The 16438-nt window shown below is 42.8% G+C and overlaps 1 protein-coding gene across 2 annotated transcripts in view; it reads left to right on the top strand.

Annotated features, from left to right (window-relative positions):
* Nucleotides 1-16438, top strand: part of E23 (ABC transporter G family member E23) — a 226373-nt gene that overhangs the window by 134838 nt on the left and 75097 nt on the right. Inside the window, exon 1 of one of the 2 annotated variants that reach the window (XM_076436667.1) lies at nucleotides 24-6851. The exons of the other annotated variant lie outside the window; for it this stretch is intronic. Within the exon in view, the coding sequence (XP_076292782.1) occupies nucleotides 6796-6851 (56 nt within the window). The 5' untranslated portion in view covers nucleotides 24-6795. Of the gene's footprint in view, nucleotides 1-23; nucleotides 6852-16438 lie in introns of those variants that run through there. 2 annotated transcript variants of the gene reach the window in all.

Here is a 16438-nt window from a genome sequence, read left to right as displayed (position 1 = left end):
AAAAATTATTTTCTCCTTTTTAGTGCATTTTAATATAAGCGTGATTTTTAAAAACTTTTTTTTCATATATTCTATTATAAATTGTATTTGCTTGGCAGAAAGTGGCCGGATAAAATGTGCATGGGATTTTATACATTTTTGGCAAAAATAGGTGGCTGTAATTTCAAACAATAGGAAGATTAACTAAATGTGTAAGTAGCTCGACATATTTCTTACAACTTAATAAAACCACTAAAGAAAGAAATAAGTAGCTATTTGGTTGCTGTGTCTCTCGCAATGCATGCAAACAATTTTTAAGGATCCGCAGTCTAGTCATTAGAATAGTCAATGGAACATATCCGCTTTGGAGGGTGTAACTCGGTCGAAATCATACCAGCAGCGCATATAGGCCGTCATTAATTAGAGATTTTACAAAACCGCAATCGTGCAGATAAAAGCAAATGAGGAAGCGGAAGGGAAACGCCGCCGCTTTTTCCGTCGGGGACGTAACCGATCGAGGTAACCGAGTCGCCGATTCTTTTCCGTTTGTTTTGTTCGGTTTCGCGTTTCTCATGCGACGACCGTGAAACATCGAGCGATAAAGGAGCACTTTCTAGCTATCAGGCGTCATTAGCGATCGACTATATTCCCCGGCCGAGCCGTTTCCATCTTCTGTTGAAAGTCCGCGTGCTCCACTTGGAGTCGGATCGGTGACACGCCGATTTTCTCCTGCGCGCCGCGGTACGCCGATCCGATTCGCCGACGCGATATTACGACGGTAAAATGCGAATGGCGAACAGCGGGTTAATTCGACAACCGAACCGTGTCCCGCGCCTCGTTTCCCAGGGAACTGGTACAACGATTTTTACCGGGAATCGGAACAACACGCTGACAACGGTGTAATTGGGGTGAGAGCAACGCCGTGGAAGCAGCGATGGCGACTCTCGCTGGGGAATAGGGTGAACCTTAGCTATATCTGCTGAAATGTGCTCACGAGATTCTTTTCACGCCGCCCCACAGTGATCGATTCCTCGATTCTAGGTGGACAAAATTCAAATTTTTGTGTTCTCTTGTAGTAATAACGCTTTATTTCTCAGAAATCATGACAAGCGTATAAAAACTACATGAATTTAAACGAATTATATCATTTATTTAAAATGGACAAATATAACAATTAATTGTAACGTTTGTGAAAATAACATAAATTAAATATTTTATAGTTTTCGTTTAAATACGTGAATAAACAATACACAAAATGGAAAGAATTAATCTTAACTCATATTTAAAAATTAGATAAAGTTCTACAAAAATGTAATACAAAATTACAAAATTATAATAAGGAATGTGTATGACACAAAGGTGGATATTTTAAATTATTATAAATTATAATTGTCATATGTAATTCTCGTAGTCTGAAGTACATATTCTGTAAACTTTCTATCGTCAATTTCAATACCACATGAAATAGTGGCATACTCTATGTCTTTTCTAAAAAATGATATAAATGGCAAACGGGGCAAAACGGGTCAACGATATTTAGTATCATTGTTTTGAAATAAGTATTCTTCAAAACTATCAAAGAACCAAGTCCGGCCGAGTTCGGGAAAACTAAGTTATACTATTTGACCTCTTCTTAAATAATATTATTAGTTAGCCTGTTGTATATGATTTACACGGCAAAATAAAATTATACGTAAAAATATGTAAAAATGAAATACTTACCTTCGCTTACGCGCTCCATTTTTTACATAATAATTTAAACAACAAACAAACAAGTTATACGATGAAGAAGAATTAGCTTATTTATAGTATTTCGCACAGGCAAAACTTTAGCACCGTATTATCGGTCGTAATAACCACGTGCAATGGAAATATTACGTTATATATCGAATAAATTAATGTTCGTGAACAAAATAGAACGGCAGCGAAGATATCTGAAGTTGATCAAATTTACCATTTTGTCCACCTAGAATCGAGGAATCGATCACTGTGCGCCCTCTAAAATTGTGTCATTGGATATGAAAATAATTCTTGCAAAATATGAAGTTAACACTAAACAAAGTAAACACTGCCGGTCAAATGACAGGTTTCATGTACGCCACCTTGTTCTGCGATTTTCGTGAAGCTTCGGGGAAAGATAGTTCTCAGCAAAAATGTTCGACACATATTTTTTGCATCGGCCATCGTCCACATTGAATCAGCGTTAATAAAGTTGCTTTTTCGGCAATCATGTTGCGGTAGGATCGTGCCCGGCAGTAGAGCGGGACGAACGCGTGCGCGAGCCTTGCCGATGCAGCAATTCAACCGCGTTCAAGGTTGCAGCACATTCCGCCGTGGCTTTTACCACTTTCCTGCTCACGTGCGCCGCGATCGGCACTCGTGGCAACGCGAAAATGCGCAACCAGGGAACCTGTTTTCCCGGTGCTTCGATCGTGCTTTTTCTCGTTTCGTTATGACTTGCTATTGTCAGGGCTCGGTCGACAGGAACTGCGAATCATCGGTTAAGCATCGCAAGACCGAGACTTTTCATTCCAATTCTGACTCGTACATTTTGTAAACATATTCTTGTAACTACCTTCTCGAGATCAATGGCCCTTGTCGAAGCTGATATAAATAACGCTTTGGGCTGGCTACCAGAGAAGTAGTATTTGGACAGAACGTTTATAATTGTGGGTCCCAACGGACCCAAGTCCCGTCAGATTCGACTCGATCCTTCGAAAGAAAATCATTTAATTGTAAAGATACTCATGCTGTATCAAAAAGGAAGCTTGAAAATTTTCTTTCACACTGTAAACGCAATGATTGTATTACGTTATTAAGAATGAGTCGCTGGATCATGAAGCTTCCGTTGCCGTTGAAGCACAGTGTTCCAAAAGATTACAGAATAATTGCCAGTAAATAATGTGTTTAGACTTTGATAAACGATCTGGCTCTGCAATGGGATCGCCCGCAAAGGGATAATCGATCAACGTTCATCAATACTATTAGCCTATTGGACAAGTCGGATTTGCGAGAGCACCCATTGAACTCGATCCCATGGCTACTCGCAACTTAGGAGATCGCAGCAAGACAAGGTCCTCTCTTTCGCTCTTGGGCTCTCTGTTTCCTGCGGATTCGAGTTGCTGGCACAGACACAGACATAGCAGAGGCTCGTGCATCGACGAGAAGGGAACCGGGATCGTTCGATGCAGCTGCAACGGCTTGGTTTACCTGTTGACGTGCTGGCCGCGAGAAGGTGACCGTGCCTCCTAGCCACGAGAGTGCATCGAACGAGGTATCCAGGCTGACACCCACGCCAGAACAGTTTCTGGGCCGAAAAATCGGCGGAGAGCGCCGTTCACTTCCGCGTGGCCTGCCTCCGGCCCAGAGCCCCAGCCTGTATTTCTGCAGCGTGTGCACGCGTGCAGGCGAGCGGTTTGCAGCCAGGCCAGACCCTGCCTGCCTCCTGCCTCTTGCTTGTGCTTGCCTGCCTCTTGGGTTCCGGGTCGGTTTTTCGCCCTGAAAACGTCGCGATTGTCGAGAGGCCTGGCTGCCGGCCTGGGCGAGCCGGGCGTGACCAGTTCCGAGATCTTTTTTCCGTCTCTTTTTGCCCGTTTCTTCTGATCTCCGTCTCTCTTTCTCTTCCTCCCTCCTCCCTCTACCTTCACGATCTCTCCCCTTTCTTTTCTCCCTTTCTATCCGCTCGCTTCACGATCAGTCTCTCTCTCTCTCTCTCGCCTCTGTGTCTCTTCTCCGCGGTAGTCACCGATCGCAAGCTTCACAGCTTTTACACTCCGAATTCATTCATTTTGCTGGTCTTATTTGCAACTCAAGTTGCCCTACAAATTTCTTTCCTCACCCTTTTGCAACTCAAGTTGGCCTACGATTTTGCTTTCTTAAGTTACTTTGACGACAAGATATCCCACGCCAAGTTATTATCTCGAAAGGAATATTTAGATATAAAGAAATAACGTTGCATTGCTTCACTTTGGAGTCATCTACAAGACTTTGATCTGTGGAAGGGTGAATTTGATCTACAAAAGGATCAACTTGGATTGCGAAACCTGTGGACGTGATGATTATGATTGTGGCAAGCAGGAGTTAAATAAACATTCATTTAATTTCGTAATAGTTGTTTTTACACTAAAACTGATAACTATTTTGCGATTTTTCTAATCTTTCACTGTTTCATGTATCTCACCTAGCCAATTTGTTCTTCGAGCTTTAAAAACAGTCCAAATCTACGATCGTAATATTTTTCCGAATGACATTAGTTTTCTAATCTTTCACGGTTTCACGTATTTCATCTAGAAAATTTGTTCATAACTGAAGGAACATGTAGTAGCTCCGAGCTTTAAAATCAGTCCAAATTTACAATTTCACAATTTCTTCTCGATTCTCGAGAATCGGCGATTTAGCGTGTAAATACTAAAAAGGTCAGTGTCCTGGTACCGTTCGCGATCCTACGCTATCCCGTCGCCACGGCACCCCTTCTTTCGGATCGATTCTCATCCGAAAGAAGAAGGAACAGGGGTCTGTCTGGGTCAGGGAACTCCGAGCAAGCGTAACCGTGCAGCGTCCCAGATCCACTCGATACAATATCCACCTAAATCTGCCTATGGATCTGCAGTGGGTCGGTCGGTGGGTATCGTTGCCTGATATCGAGGAGAGACCTCTCTCTCTCTGTCTCTCCCTCTGTCCCTACATCTATCTTTCTCTCTCTCTCTCGTTCGTCTCTGTTTCTTCTCTTTTCTCATAGACGTCGGTCCGCAGCGAGAAAGCGCTCGTTCACGGGTATAGATGGGATCAAGCGCATTGTAAGTAGGTTCGAATCTGACTCGATAGTTTCGAACATTTCACGCGAGCACTGTATGCGAAAACTTCGGGACTGAATAGTCACCTATATCGTGGACAGACGTCACACTGTTCTCTGATCTCTCGATTCTGCTCTCAAAGAAAGTAGGCGAGACAAGGCTAAGCCAGAGACAAAGCTTTTTCTTTTCTTTTCAGGTACTTATTTTATGAAAATTTTATTAAATCAACTCATTTGTTATTCGAGATTAATAATAAATGATATTCTCATTTTAATAGCCTTAATACAAAATTTAATCAATTCACAGTACTATTAGATGATTGCATAAGTTCGTGCCCGATATTGTACTGTACAAACTGTACTACACGGTGGAGTGTAAAAAAGAAATCACCATTATTTTCTACAATTAGAGATTTATTAATAAATCATAGTCACCATTATTTTTACAATTAGAGATTTATTAATAAATTATGTAGTCATCATTATTTTCTACAATTAGAGATTTATTCATAAATTATGTAGTCACCATTATTTTCTACGGTTAGAGATTTATTAATAAATTATGTAGTCACCATTATTTTCTACGGTTAGAGATTTATTAATAAATTATATATTCACCATTATTTTCTGCAATTAGAAAAGAACGATGACTATATAATTGATTGATAAAGCTATACTCTTTAAAATTTAAGCATTGAATTTTATTTTCAACTCGGGCACGAACTTTATATTAATTCTTAATAAATTAATTCTTAAATAATGACTAAAATCACTTTTTTTACTATTTTTTTTTTACTTTTTATAGATATGTATATTTATGTAACAAATTATTCATCAAATATAAAATGTTAAAGTTACAGCTAGACCGAGGATCATTATGCAGATTCCAACTTCGCAAATTTTAATATACCGAGCCTAATACACGTTCTTAAATTCTTTTACTTTATCTACCGTGCCAAGTTACCAATCACTCTAACGCTAAAATAAATCGCAGTTGAAGGGATTAAAATTAGAGATCCCTATTTCACTTGTACCTAAATATACGTCTATTTCACGTACACGTACTTCGCTACGTGTAATTTTAAGTACACGCGTACTGTTTCACGTGTATTTAAATACACGTGAACTAGTGTACGTGTACCGGTGTATTTAAAATAACACACACCAAGCTACGTATACGCAAATACACGTTTAAAACCACGATCTTTAATTAAAATGGAGCCTCTTGCCTTTTATTTTCGAATCAGGATCTTTAGCAACCGTCCAACATATTCCTCCACACTTGGTGGGTTCTAAACATTCAGAATCCTTGCTGCACCGACTCGCAGCGCAAAAAGGGTCGCAAGAAGCGTTGGCGTGGGGGAGTGAAAGAGAAAGAGAGGGAGAGCAGGAGAGTGAGAGGAAGGTAGGGTGGAAGGAGTGTCGCCGGTCGTGTCGCGAAAGAGGAAGGAGAGGAAAAAAAGTGTGCCGATCGTGTTCGGATCGGCAGCGAAGCAAAGCGAAGAAAAGCAAATGAAAGCAAAGCGACGCGACGCGGCGTGTCGAACAAGGAAAAATCGATTTCGCGTGACGGTGGAAATGATTCACATAACGCGAGGAATTCGCGCACACGGCGGAGTGCATCGATCGGTTGCGATGCTCGGTTGCTCGTCCGGATGCGGTAGCCTAACGTTCACGGCGCGGCGTACGGCTGAGAGATCCTAAGCTGCCGGGACGCCCACGGGTTTTCCCGGTCTCCGGTGGTGTTTGTGTCGCGCGTGTGGGCAGAGATCGCGCCGCTCTCGCCCGTTCGCCGCTCGTATTTACATCAATTCGGCCCAGAACCGCACGGTTCCATCGCGAAGCTTGTACCGTCGAGACGAGACACGAGCCCGCGAGTCGCGGACCGAGAATCGAGAATCCGCGAGTCTTTCTCTCGCTCGATCAGCCGGCGCACGGCGCGGCTTTCATTTTATCGATCGGCGGAGAGGTGATATCAGCTGGAGCAACCAGAGCAACGCGGACTACGCGGATCCCTGTCAGTCATGGTGGCCGCCTGCCTCGACGAGAACTCCTATAAGATCCTCCTTTTGGTTCACAGGTATTTCATTCTCAGTTTTGCGCGACGCCGCGCCGCTGCTAGACCCCGTTTGCAAAACCGTTGATTCCACGCCACGTGCGTTCGCCTTCGATAAACTCTCGTCATTTTTGCGTTATCCTTGTGGATTCGAAATAGTGATTTTTTGGCTCACATTTGTTTGTACATCATGCTCGAGAGGCTCTATCGTCGCAGTGTTAAACACCCCTCGCGAATATCTAGTCGGAAGGCTCGCGATTCCTTCGGTTCGCTGCGGATTGTGTTCAGACGACGCGATAGCAGTTCTGTATAGTTAACAATTTGAGGAACAGTCGAAAATTGATATCCCAAAAGGGAGCTTGTAAATCTTTTTTTACGTTACTGGGGCTTACTTGTAATTGTGCTTGAAGGATCCGTTAAAAAATACTTACCCTTGGACCATAGACTTTCAACAATTATAAAATAACAGTGAATCATGTGTTAACATGAAAAATATCGGTATATTTACAATATTTAGTATTTTTAACGGCGGAACGTTCGACGAAAAGGTGTGCTGATGTTTGTGACGTTAACCCCTTGCCTTACAATATCGTGTCTGACACGTGATGAAGATTCTGAACACGTTCTGATAAAAATGTATGTTAATAATTTCCTTTAAACCGAAATAAAATTCTATTTTGGTTTTGTTAATAGGCGTACAATTTATATCAATATTCTCCGCTTTTGGGAAGTTACAACAGAAGTTGTAGTCACTTAAACCGTAAATTGTAAGGCAAGGGGGGTTAAAAGAACACGGACAAGTTTCCAATGCGGTCGTGAAATTAAAGAACTCCATTGAAAGAATGATTTCGACTAAAAACGACTGGTTTTCTGCATCTGATCCGAAACAAAACGCGAGCAACGCGAACGGAGCCCGTCTAAGGTGTTCTCGCGTCGAAACGAGGATCGGCGAGGAATCGATCGAGCAAAGATCTCAGCTGGATGCAGCAACGTAGCGGGCCGACTGTTATCTTTCTGTCTAAATGGAAACACAAAAGGCTAATAAATTAATCCCCGTTAGCAAAGTTCACCGCCCTTTCATAGGCCACGATTCGCGTCTCATTAGAATGCCGTAGAACAATGCAATCAGACCGAGCTTCCTGTCTTACCAATAATTAACCGCATCCTCCGATGCGAACAAAGGAGCAATATTTTTTTTCAAACGAACCTCTCTATCTCTACTTCCTTCTCTTTCTCTCTCCTGTCTGAGAATTCGATTCGTCGAGCTCCTTTCTCGCGGTATTGAATTATTGTCTTGGACAAATGTAGCCAGACAGGGAACGGAACATCGAGGGGGGCAAGCGGGAAATGTAGATCAACGATCCAGAAACGGTCCGGTCTGTTCGATCCTTACCGCAACACACTTTTCGCGCGAGTTTTCGTCGCCGAGCCTCTCCGCTCTCGTAAAACCGACTTCTCGGGCGATCGTAAAATCGTAACTCCCTTCACGGACGATCGAGGGTAATTGGGTCGGGTTTGATCGTTCGGTGAAAGATCGTTCGAACGATCGATTCGTCATGGTTGCGGCGTGAACTGACAGGATTCGCGCGCGAGAGCTTCTTGCCAGTTTGGAGCGCGTTCCACGGTGCACAATTTTCGCGGAAATTCGATAGCTGGGATCAGCGAACGTTCACGGGCCATTTTGCCCGCTTTCAGCCCGGTGCGTTCCGGATACGAGCTGAAATAGTGATTGATTCGTGCTATATTCTCTCGCGGAGATCCTCAATTATAGCAGCTGCCGGTAGGAATCAAACATCTTCCAATAATGTTTATCAAAGAGAAAATACTCCTTCGTGTTCTGTTCTGTTTCCAGAGTTTAAGAAACTATGTTAGAAACTGTAGCCGCCTCTGCTCGCCAACAGTTTATGCATTTTTATTAAGCATACTTCTATTAGTATTTTATCTAGGTCTATCCTCGTAGGTTCTTGTCGCACCCAATTATATAAACTTATAGGAGTTGAATAACTAAATAATGTCTTCGAAATGCTGGATCAAAATGGACCCAGACCTCCTCGTCCAAATGTTAATGATTGTCTCAATTCCCACTGCATCATGAGTCTCCTCGTGTCGACTCACAATTCCGAACAGCAGCGAAACGTATTAACGGCGCGCCGAGAATCGTAATCAAGCAGACTAATCAGAATCAGTCTGCGATTAATAATAAACCCGACGACGCTCTCGTCGTTCGAATCGAATTAAAAGCTGGGGCTCGATCGTTGGTAAAAAGGGAAAGTAATAAATATTTCGCTCGGACGGCTCTCCGGCAAAATGACCACCGGAAGTAGATAAGTAGAAAAGTGCGCTGCTGTCTCGAAGGGGAATAGAGTTACCGTGGGCGAAAACCGTTCTGCGAGGCTGAACTCTCGGCTCGCATAATTAGTCTTCAACGGCGGAGCCACGTCGTCAGGTTGCAGGTTGCAAGTTGCATCGAGATAAGCGAGGGACGGCGCCTAATAAAACGCGATCGAGACGGTCGACGTCCGATGAAGTCATTTCGCATCAATCCGGGGAAAAAAGAACAGCTCCCGTCCTCGGGAACAATTAATCCACGTCAGTCTACCTTCTGGATAGAGAACGCACAGGCAACGGCCTGATGGCTGCTGACAACGATAATTTGCACAAATTACACGCTACTGATTTGCGATTTTTGCGATGGATCTCGAAAAGAAGAGAGAAACTGGGAATTAGGGAGAGGCGATTGTTCGAGCTTCAGAGAATTTGAGAGTACGAATACTTGTCTGAGGATTTGGGGGTGATGGCTGAACAGTTTCAGAGTCTGAGAGTCTGAAAATATGAAAATATTAGAGTCTGAGCGTCTGAGAATGTAGATTTTCTATGTATAGAGATCTGAGGATCACGGGCAAAGGCCTGATGGCTGCTGACAACCATAATTTGCACAAATTACACGCTCCTGATTTGCGATTTTTGCGACGGATCTCGGAAAGAAGAGAGAAACTGGGAATTTAGGGAGAGGCGATTGTTCGAGCTTCAGAGAATTTGAGAGTACGAATACTTGTCTGAGGATTTGGGGGTGATGGCCGATCAGTTTCAGAGTCTGATAGTCTGAAAATATGAAAATATTAGAGTCTGAAAATTGGGAATTTCGATGTGGAGAGATCTGAGGTATTGCAACAGTGTGAATATTTCCCCGATGGTTTCAGAATTTGAGGATCCGAGTGATTGGGGTTCCCGGTGTCCGATGCGCCGAGAGTTTGTGAATTCGGATGAATTGGAGAATATGGATCCGGAAGCTTTCGCGCGAGTAAAGTGGCAGATCGTTGCGTGAAGTTCGAGGCATTTGGGCCGAGTTTCAACATTGTGAAAGTGCGGTTCTCATTCTGGAAAGACAGGCTCGCGTGTCTTCTTTGACGCGTACTGGGAAGTGGTTATCTCGATGCGATCGCGGCAACGAGCCTCACGAAAGAATACTTCGTCGGCGAGGATACTTTATTCGAGTAGTTTACTTTTACCGATCGTGTTAGGGAAAACAACGATTATCCACGGTCGGTTGATTCGCGAAGAAAACGGCACGGCATCGAGCAGCCTTAGCAACAGGTGTAGAACGAAAAGAAGAGAAGCCAGAATTCCACCGATTGATCGGCGGTGCACGGCACGGTGAAGTGCAAGTTGCGTCTCTGGTATACCTTGACTGAGAGCGAGAGAAATCGGTAGAAATTGGGCCAGTCGGTCAATTGGAAGTAACGAACCCTTCGCCAACGTATCATTTTCAAAATGACTCGCGAACGCCGCGACGCGACGCGACGCAACGGGATGACAACACTCGGCCTCTCAGAGTAATTAACTCTCGCGCCGCGACCCAATGACAAAGCCATAATTCCGCTGGATACCCCAGTGCGCATCTCCCGAGAACTCTCTATATATCGTTATCTTCCGATTAACTTACTCGATCGAGAAACTTCCATCGGGGGAATCCAATTTCCACTTTCTGGCGCCGATCCTCGATCCAAAGAGCCTCGATCTCTCAAGAATTCCACGGTCCGAGAATTACGGTGTCTCGTAACTCAACTGCCAATGGAAACTCGAGCAGCCAAGGCTCTACGAAGCTCTCGGTTTTTCAGATCTCGCGTCGCGACGAAGTAGAAGAATCTCTCTCTTCGACTCGGGTTTCTATCGTGATTTATTCAAAAATCCGTGTTCGCAAGAAAATGCAAATATGTTTCGGAGAATGAAGTTCAGCAAGTGAGTAATTGGCTGGCGAATGTTGAAGTCGTTTGCATTTCCCGTTTCTAGACATTGACGAATGCTTGATTTCTCCCCGATTGTGTTGCAATTCGACGTACTTGTTTAACACGTTCGTTGTCCCCATTTTTCGACGTTCCTCTGCTGTCTTTTCAGAAGCTTCATCACTCAGATGTAAAATAGAGGGTGTACCGTGTTTGTCATCGAGACAGCTTCCTCGATGTCGAATCTTTCGGCAGAAATCATTCGGTCACATGGTCATTTTGCCAAATTGACACCTAAGCAAGGAACATATTCCTTCTAGGAAAGGGGATGGTTCTACAGAAAAAAATAAGCCATAAATATAGCGATCTATTTGTTTACGTCAACTGCGTTCCCGAGAAAATCGGCATTAGTATTTACGAGAAGTAGAATAAGCAGGCCATGGTCAGACGCGTTAGCCCAATCTTGAAATTCAATTTCCTCGAATACGGAGCATCGGACAATCAAATTGTATTCCACGTTTCCGACTTGTTTTTCCATCTGAATTCACTCCTTTCTCTCTTGTACCGCCGGTTTGTTAACGCCGTGCACAAACGTCGAGCTTTTAGAGCTTTTAAAGAGGTTCTGACAAAAATGATAACAATAGCCGATTGATAGACCGCGCGTATATTTCTGTGCGCCTTTGTCCGGTTTTGTTAAGGAAGATCGGCTTCGAATCGGTGATAGGTCGACGACCAGGCGCTCGCGAAATGCGGAGAAAATATCTGGACGCGTGAAAGTTTGTTTCTAATCGCGGACACTCGCGGAGATGGGGTTTTTAAGCGCGATACCGCGCTTTCTACCGTTTTCCTTTTAGACCTCCGAGAAACGATGATGGAAAACAAAGTCCCGCAGCCGTTTAACCTTTCCCCTTCCCTCGGGACCCAGGATTCGCCATCTCTTCGTTGAATTACCAAAATATTTCCGAGTATTCACTACTCCCAATCAACACGTCGATCATTACTGACACAGAATACTTTATCCATCTTTCAAAAGTAATCTTAAACTGAATCTCGATTGATAACTGAATGAAAGTACTGATCCTTTGCAACTCGAAGCCATTTTAACGTCAAAACAAAAGATATTTTTATGTAAATTTTAGTTAAGACTTAGGTTAAGATTTTATGTCAAGATTTTTGTCATATCTTCTCTTTGTTATATCAGTTATACTGTCAAAACTGTACACATTTGTATAAAAGGACCTCGGTCCGTATATAATAATAACAATAATAATAATAGTAATATTTCTTCCGATTTGGAATATTTACATTCTAAATGATTTTCTTCATTTTATACATGTAAAATTGAGCCTAGTTGAGTTTTACGTATTGGATAAAAACAAATTGTGTAACGTAAACGGTGGTTTGAATATTGATGTGAGAATCTTTTGAGCAATCATAATTTTTGTAACTCCGCAATTTGGATCTTGATTTCGGACTCTGAACAGCCAAATTTCGTTACGGGCCGCAGTCGATCGTCGAAAAAAGGAAGAGCAGCGTTTCGAAAAGTTTTCCCGGCGTCGGGTGCAGTTTTCAGGATTCGTTGCCGCGCGTTTATCGTAACTGCCTCGCTCGTTAATTGTTCAAGAGGTTTTTCCACGGTTTTCCTCGTTTCCCCTTCGCTAGCGTCGAGCGGATCCGAAACGTTCAGCAAGCCGGGAACCGGTTTCGGAATTCTAGCGAGCGGACAGTCGATTTCCACTGTGGCGTGCGACCGTGCTCCCTCGAAAAATGCGAATTTCCCCGCAACTTGCGCATTTCCACGAAAGCGATACGCAAACGCGGTTTGCCGGACGTTATGCGAGTTTTGCACGATTTTTTCCGTCGGATTCTTCGTCCTTATGCGATCGCAGCAAGATTAAAAGGGTTTAACATTCAATATATTATTCAATTCAAAGTCGTTTATAAACTTGAAGAATTTTAAACAGACAAACCATAACTGTTTAAAAAGTGTCTGTAAAGAAAAAATTAACACATCTTCATCATGTATAAACGATCCTAGTAGACGAGCGATATTTCAGAAACGGGCCAAGAGAAAAAAATGAATACTACAAAAGTCCTTACACGAGTACATAAATAAAACACTAAAACTGGTACACTGTTGTTCATATATTCCAATAGATTAGACCACCAAAATTTTTCAAATACTCAACTGTGCGCCGGTTTAAAGTCCCGAAAACCGATGGTGTGTCTGAAGTTTGGTGTCTCATTGTCCCGAGTAATTTCGAGAAGCGATTCGTCGCCTGTCCGAACCCTTTAGGCTCGTTTATCAGCTCGGTGTTCGATCAGGGAGCAAGTTTATCAGCCCGGCGACACTCACGGGGCGAGTGCGCGGCGCACGATAAGCCGGCGTCCTTAATTTCCAATTATCCTGGTTATTAAGGCCGCGGAGAAACTTCGCGGATGCTTCCTTTCACATTGTAAACGTCCACGGACTTGTTTATCGTCGGTTGAATTCAACCGACTCGCGCGAGACACGGTTCTACGCGATCGTGACTCGAAGGATGCGTTCTAGATTGTGCATGTATGTTTGTGCACGTGTATATGAATGCACGAGAGTGAGTGTTAGTTCCCTTCCCGTGGCATTTCCTTTAATTGAACGGCCGCACTGGCCCTGTTCCTTTGTCCAGCCAATTCCGAAGCAATTGTTCATTTATTTCGGAGACGAAAGCTCTGCGAAATTCGTGTTCACTGTTTTTGATTACCAAATGCGCATACGCGCGTTCAATTTGATTAAACATAACGGAGCATTTCGACAAAATTCCGAGGATACAAAAGCGTAAGCTTTGCCGATTAAAATGCGCCCGGATAGATGATCGTGCGATCATTACCACGCTTATATTAGCTTGCCTAGTTGTTGTTGTTGTATGCGTCAAATATTGTAATCGAATTTTAAACTACTTCCCGATGAGCTAGAGACTTGAAACTTTAAACATAGCTGAGAACTGAATGACAATGCAATATTAAAAAAACAAATTAAACAGAAAACTGTGCGTTCAGGAGAAAAAAAAATGTTAATGTTAACCGTCACACCTCGTCGCGCGACACTCGGTAGTATATCATCGCGTTCAGCGATCCCCACTCCGCGCGCCAGCGCTCCCTACTCCACTATGCGTTCCCACTCCGACTCATCCCCACTCCACTAGCCCACTTCGCACCGAAGGAGCTCAGTCAGCGTGGTGTTCCGTTCATTCAGTTCCATTTCGGACAATTTCGGACTCCATCAAGAGACGTCGCACAGTAGGCTAAACCGACGAAATCTGTGTCAAAATCAAAGAACTTTTGATAGAAATGAGATAGAGCGATGAAATTTTTTAAAAATAAAAGCTGAAACTTTGCAGAATATGGGATAATTATGGAGATTGTGGTGCGAACGTTTTTTCACGTTGAGAAAATTCGTTAAACTTGCAGAAGTTCGAGAACATTGTGGTTTTCCAATAGCACGCGCGGGAAAAATTTTTATTGAACATGCCGTACTTCATTTCCCGTAGATTTTTTCACGTTGATTTCAAATCCGGTTTCAAAATTTGTCTACGACCTCATTTTTCCCATATTCTGCAAAGCTTTAATTTAAAAAAAAGTTTCATCGCTCTACCTCATTTCTATCGAAAGTTCTTTGATTTTGAATCGAGTTTGGTCCAAATGTTCCACTGTGCGGCGACGCGACGCGTCGCGTCGTCTCTCGGACTCATCCCCTTATTCCATCTCGCGTATTTCCATATTCGTTTCTGTATCTTACTATTCCATACCAGTATTACTATATCTTGCGTTCCATTTAAAAAAGACTCAAAACTAGAAAATATAATAAAATATATAAAAAAAAAACTTTTTAAAAACAACACTTATATTAAAATGCACTAAAAAGGACAAAATAATTATTTTAGACATTAGTGACTATAAATAAAAGCGTAGAGCAGCGCCCACTAAGATTACGTCAACATGGTTTAGCGCTCCACGCTTTTATTCACAGTCTCTAATGTCTAAAAAAATTATTTTCTCCTTTTTAGTGTATTTTAATATAAGCGTGGATTTTAAAAAGCTTTTTTTATACGTTTTTTTTAACGAAGTTGCGGGGGTTCGAAGGGGACGATATTTGGTCAGTCGGATTTTGTGCAGCGATGCACTTCTTCTCCGGCTGGTTGCATTTCCCGGACTGCGAACAAAGGACACGGGGTTGCGGCAAGAAGGAAGCGATCGAAATCGGCCCCGATAATATTGGACGGGCGCGTGACACGCTCGCGCAGAATGCAACTCGCGCGAGCGAATGCATCGGCGCTCTCGTGTGCAACGCCATACTGCACCGTCGCTTGTTTTCCAACGTGCCGTTGACCTCGCGACGCGCGTGCATCCGTTCACGCGTCTGTGTGCACGCGAGCGAGCGAGCGCGTTCTACGTTTGCAGCTCGCAAACCGTGTGCTTACTTCCTCGATCGAGAAAACGGAGTGACGGATTATTTTTGCGCAAACATACGCCGCGGCGAGATGCAATAAAAACGAGCGCGCATCTTGTTTGTCTTCGGATAATGTAGCGTTCGAATTAAAGCGGGCGGTTCAATTGAAATTCCGAGAGATTCCCGTTCGAGATCGATCCCGAACGAGATAAACGTCCAATTTGAATGCGTAAACATTCGTGATAATTAGACTGCGGATTTTATGCATTTATGACAAAAATGGGCAAACGCAATTTCAAGCAGTGGACATATTAAAAAGATTTAAAGACATCAGCGCATTGACATCAGCATCAGCTTCATCAGCTAATTAAAAGAAGAAAGATATTTTTATCTCACTCCTGCGTGTCTTGCGATCAATACAAACATTTTTTATTTTGCATAAAGATCCACAATCTAGTGATAATTATTAAACTACGAATCTTCATGCAAAATAAAATGGGTCCAAGTCGGGTGCCTGAAACAAAAGTTCAACGAAAATGCATTTCCTCGTTTAATAATTTTAGTGAGTCGAGGATAATTAATAGATTGCGGTTTTTTGTCTAAAATAGAAATTGTCTGCGTCAATTACAAGAAGAAGGAGTGATATAAACATTGATTTCTTCTTTTAATATTTTGCATAGGTTGTAAATAATTTACCAGTAGTATTTAATTCATTTAATGTTTTTCAGTCGATGATTTTGAGCCAATTCACTTTTCCATAAGTGCATCAAATCTGCAGTCTAGTTACAGCCCTTGTTCAGCGACTTCTTTTTGTAATTATTTTTGCATCCATTTCTTGCAATTTTGTACAGTGCGATGGAAAATAAAAGGAGCGAGGGAACTAGACACTGACATTTTTATTGGAAACGCGTAGGGTTCCTTTGATTTTCCCGTGGACCGTTCGACGAGAAATAGTGTCGGGC

The sequence above is a fragment of the Lasioglossum baleicum genome, chromosome 1, assembly GCF_051020765.1.
Source record: "Lasioglossum baleicum chromosome 1, iyLasBale1, whole genome shotgun sequence".
NCBI classification, from domain to species: Eukaryota; Metazoa; Arthropoda; class Insecta; order Hymenoptera; family Halictidae; genus Lasioglossum; species Lasioglossum baleicum.
The sequence above is the reverse complement of the archived record's forward strand: the minus strand, read 5'-3'. Positions and strand labels throughout refer to the sequence as shown.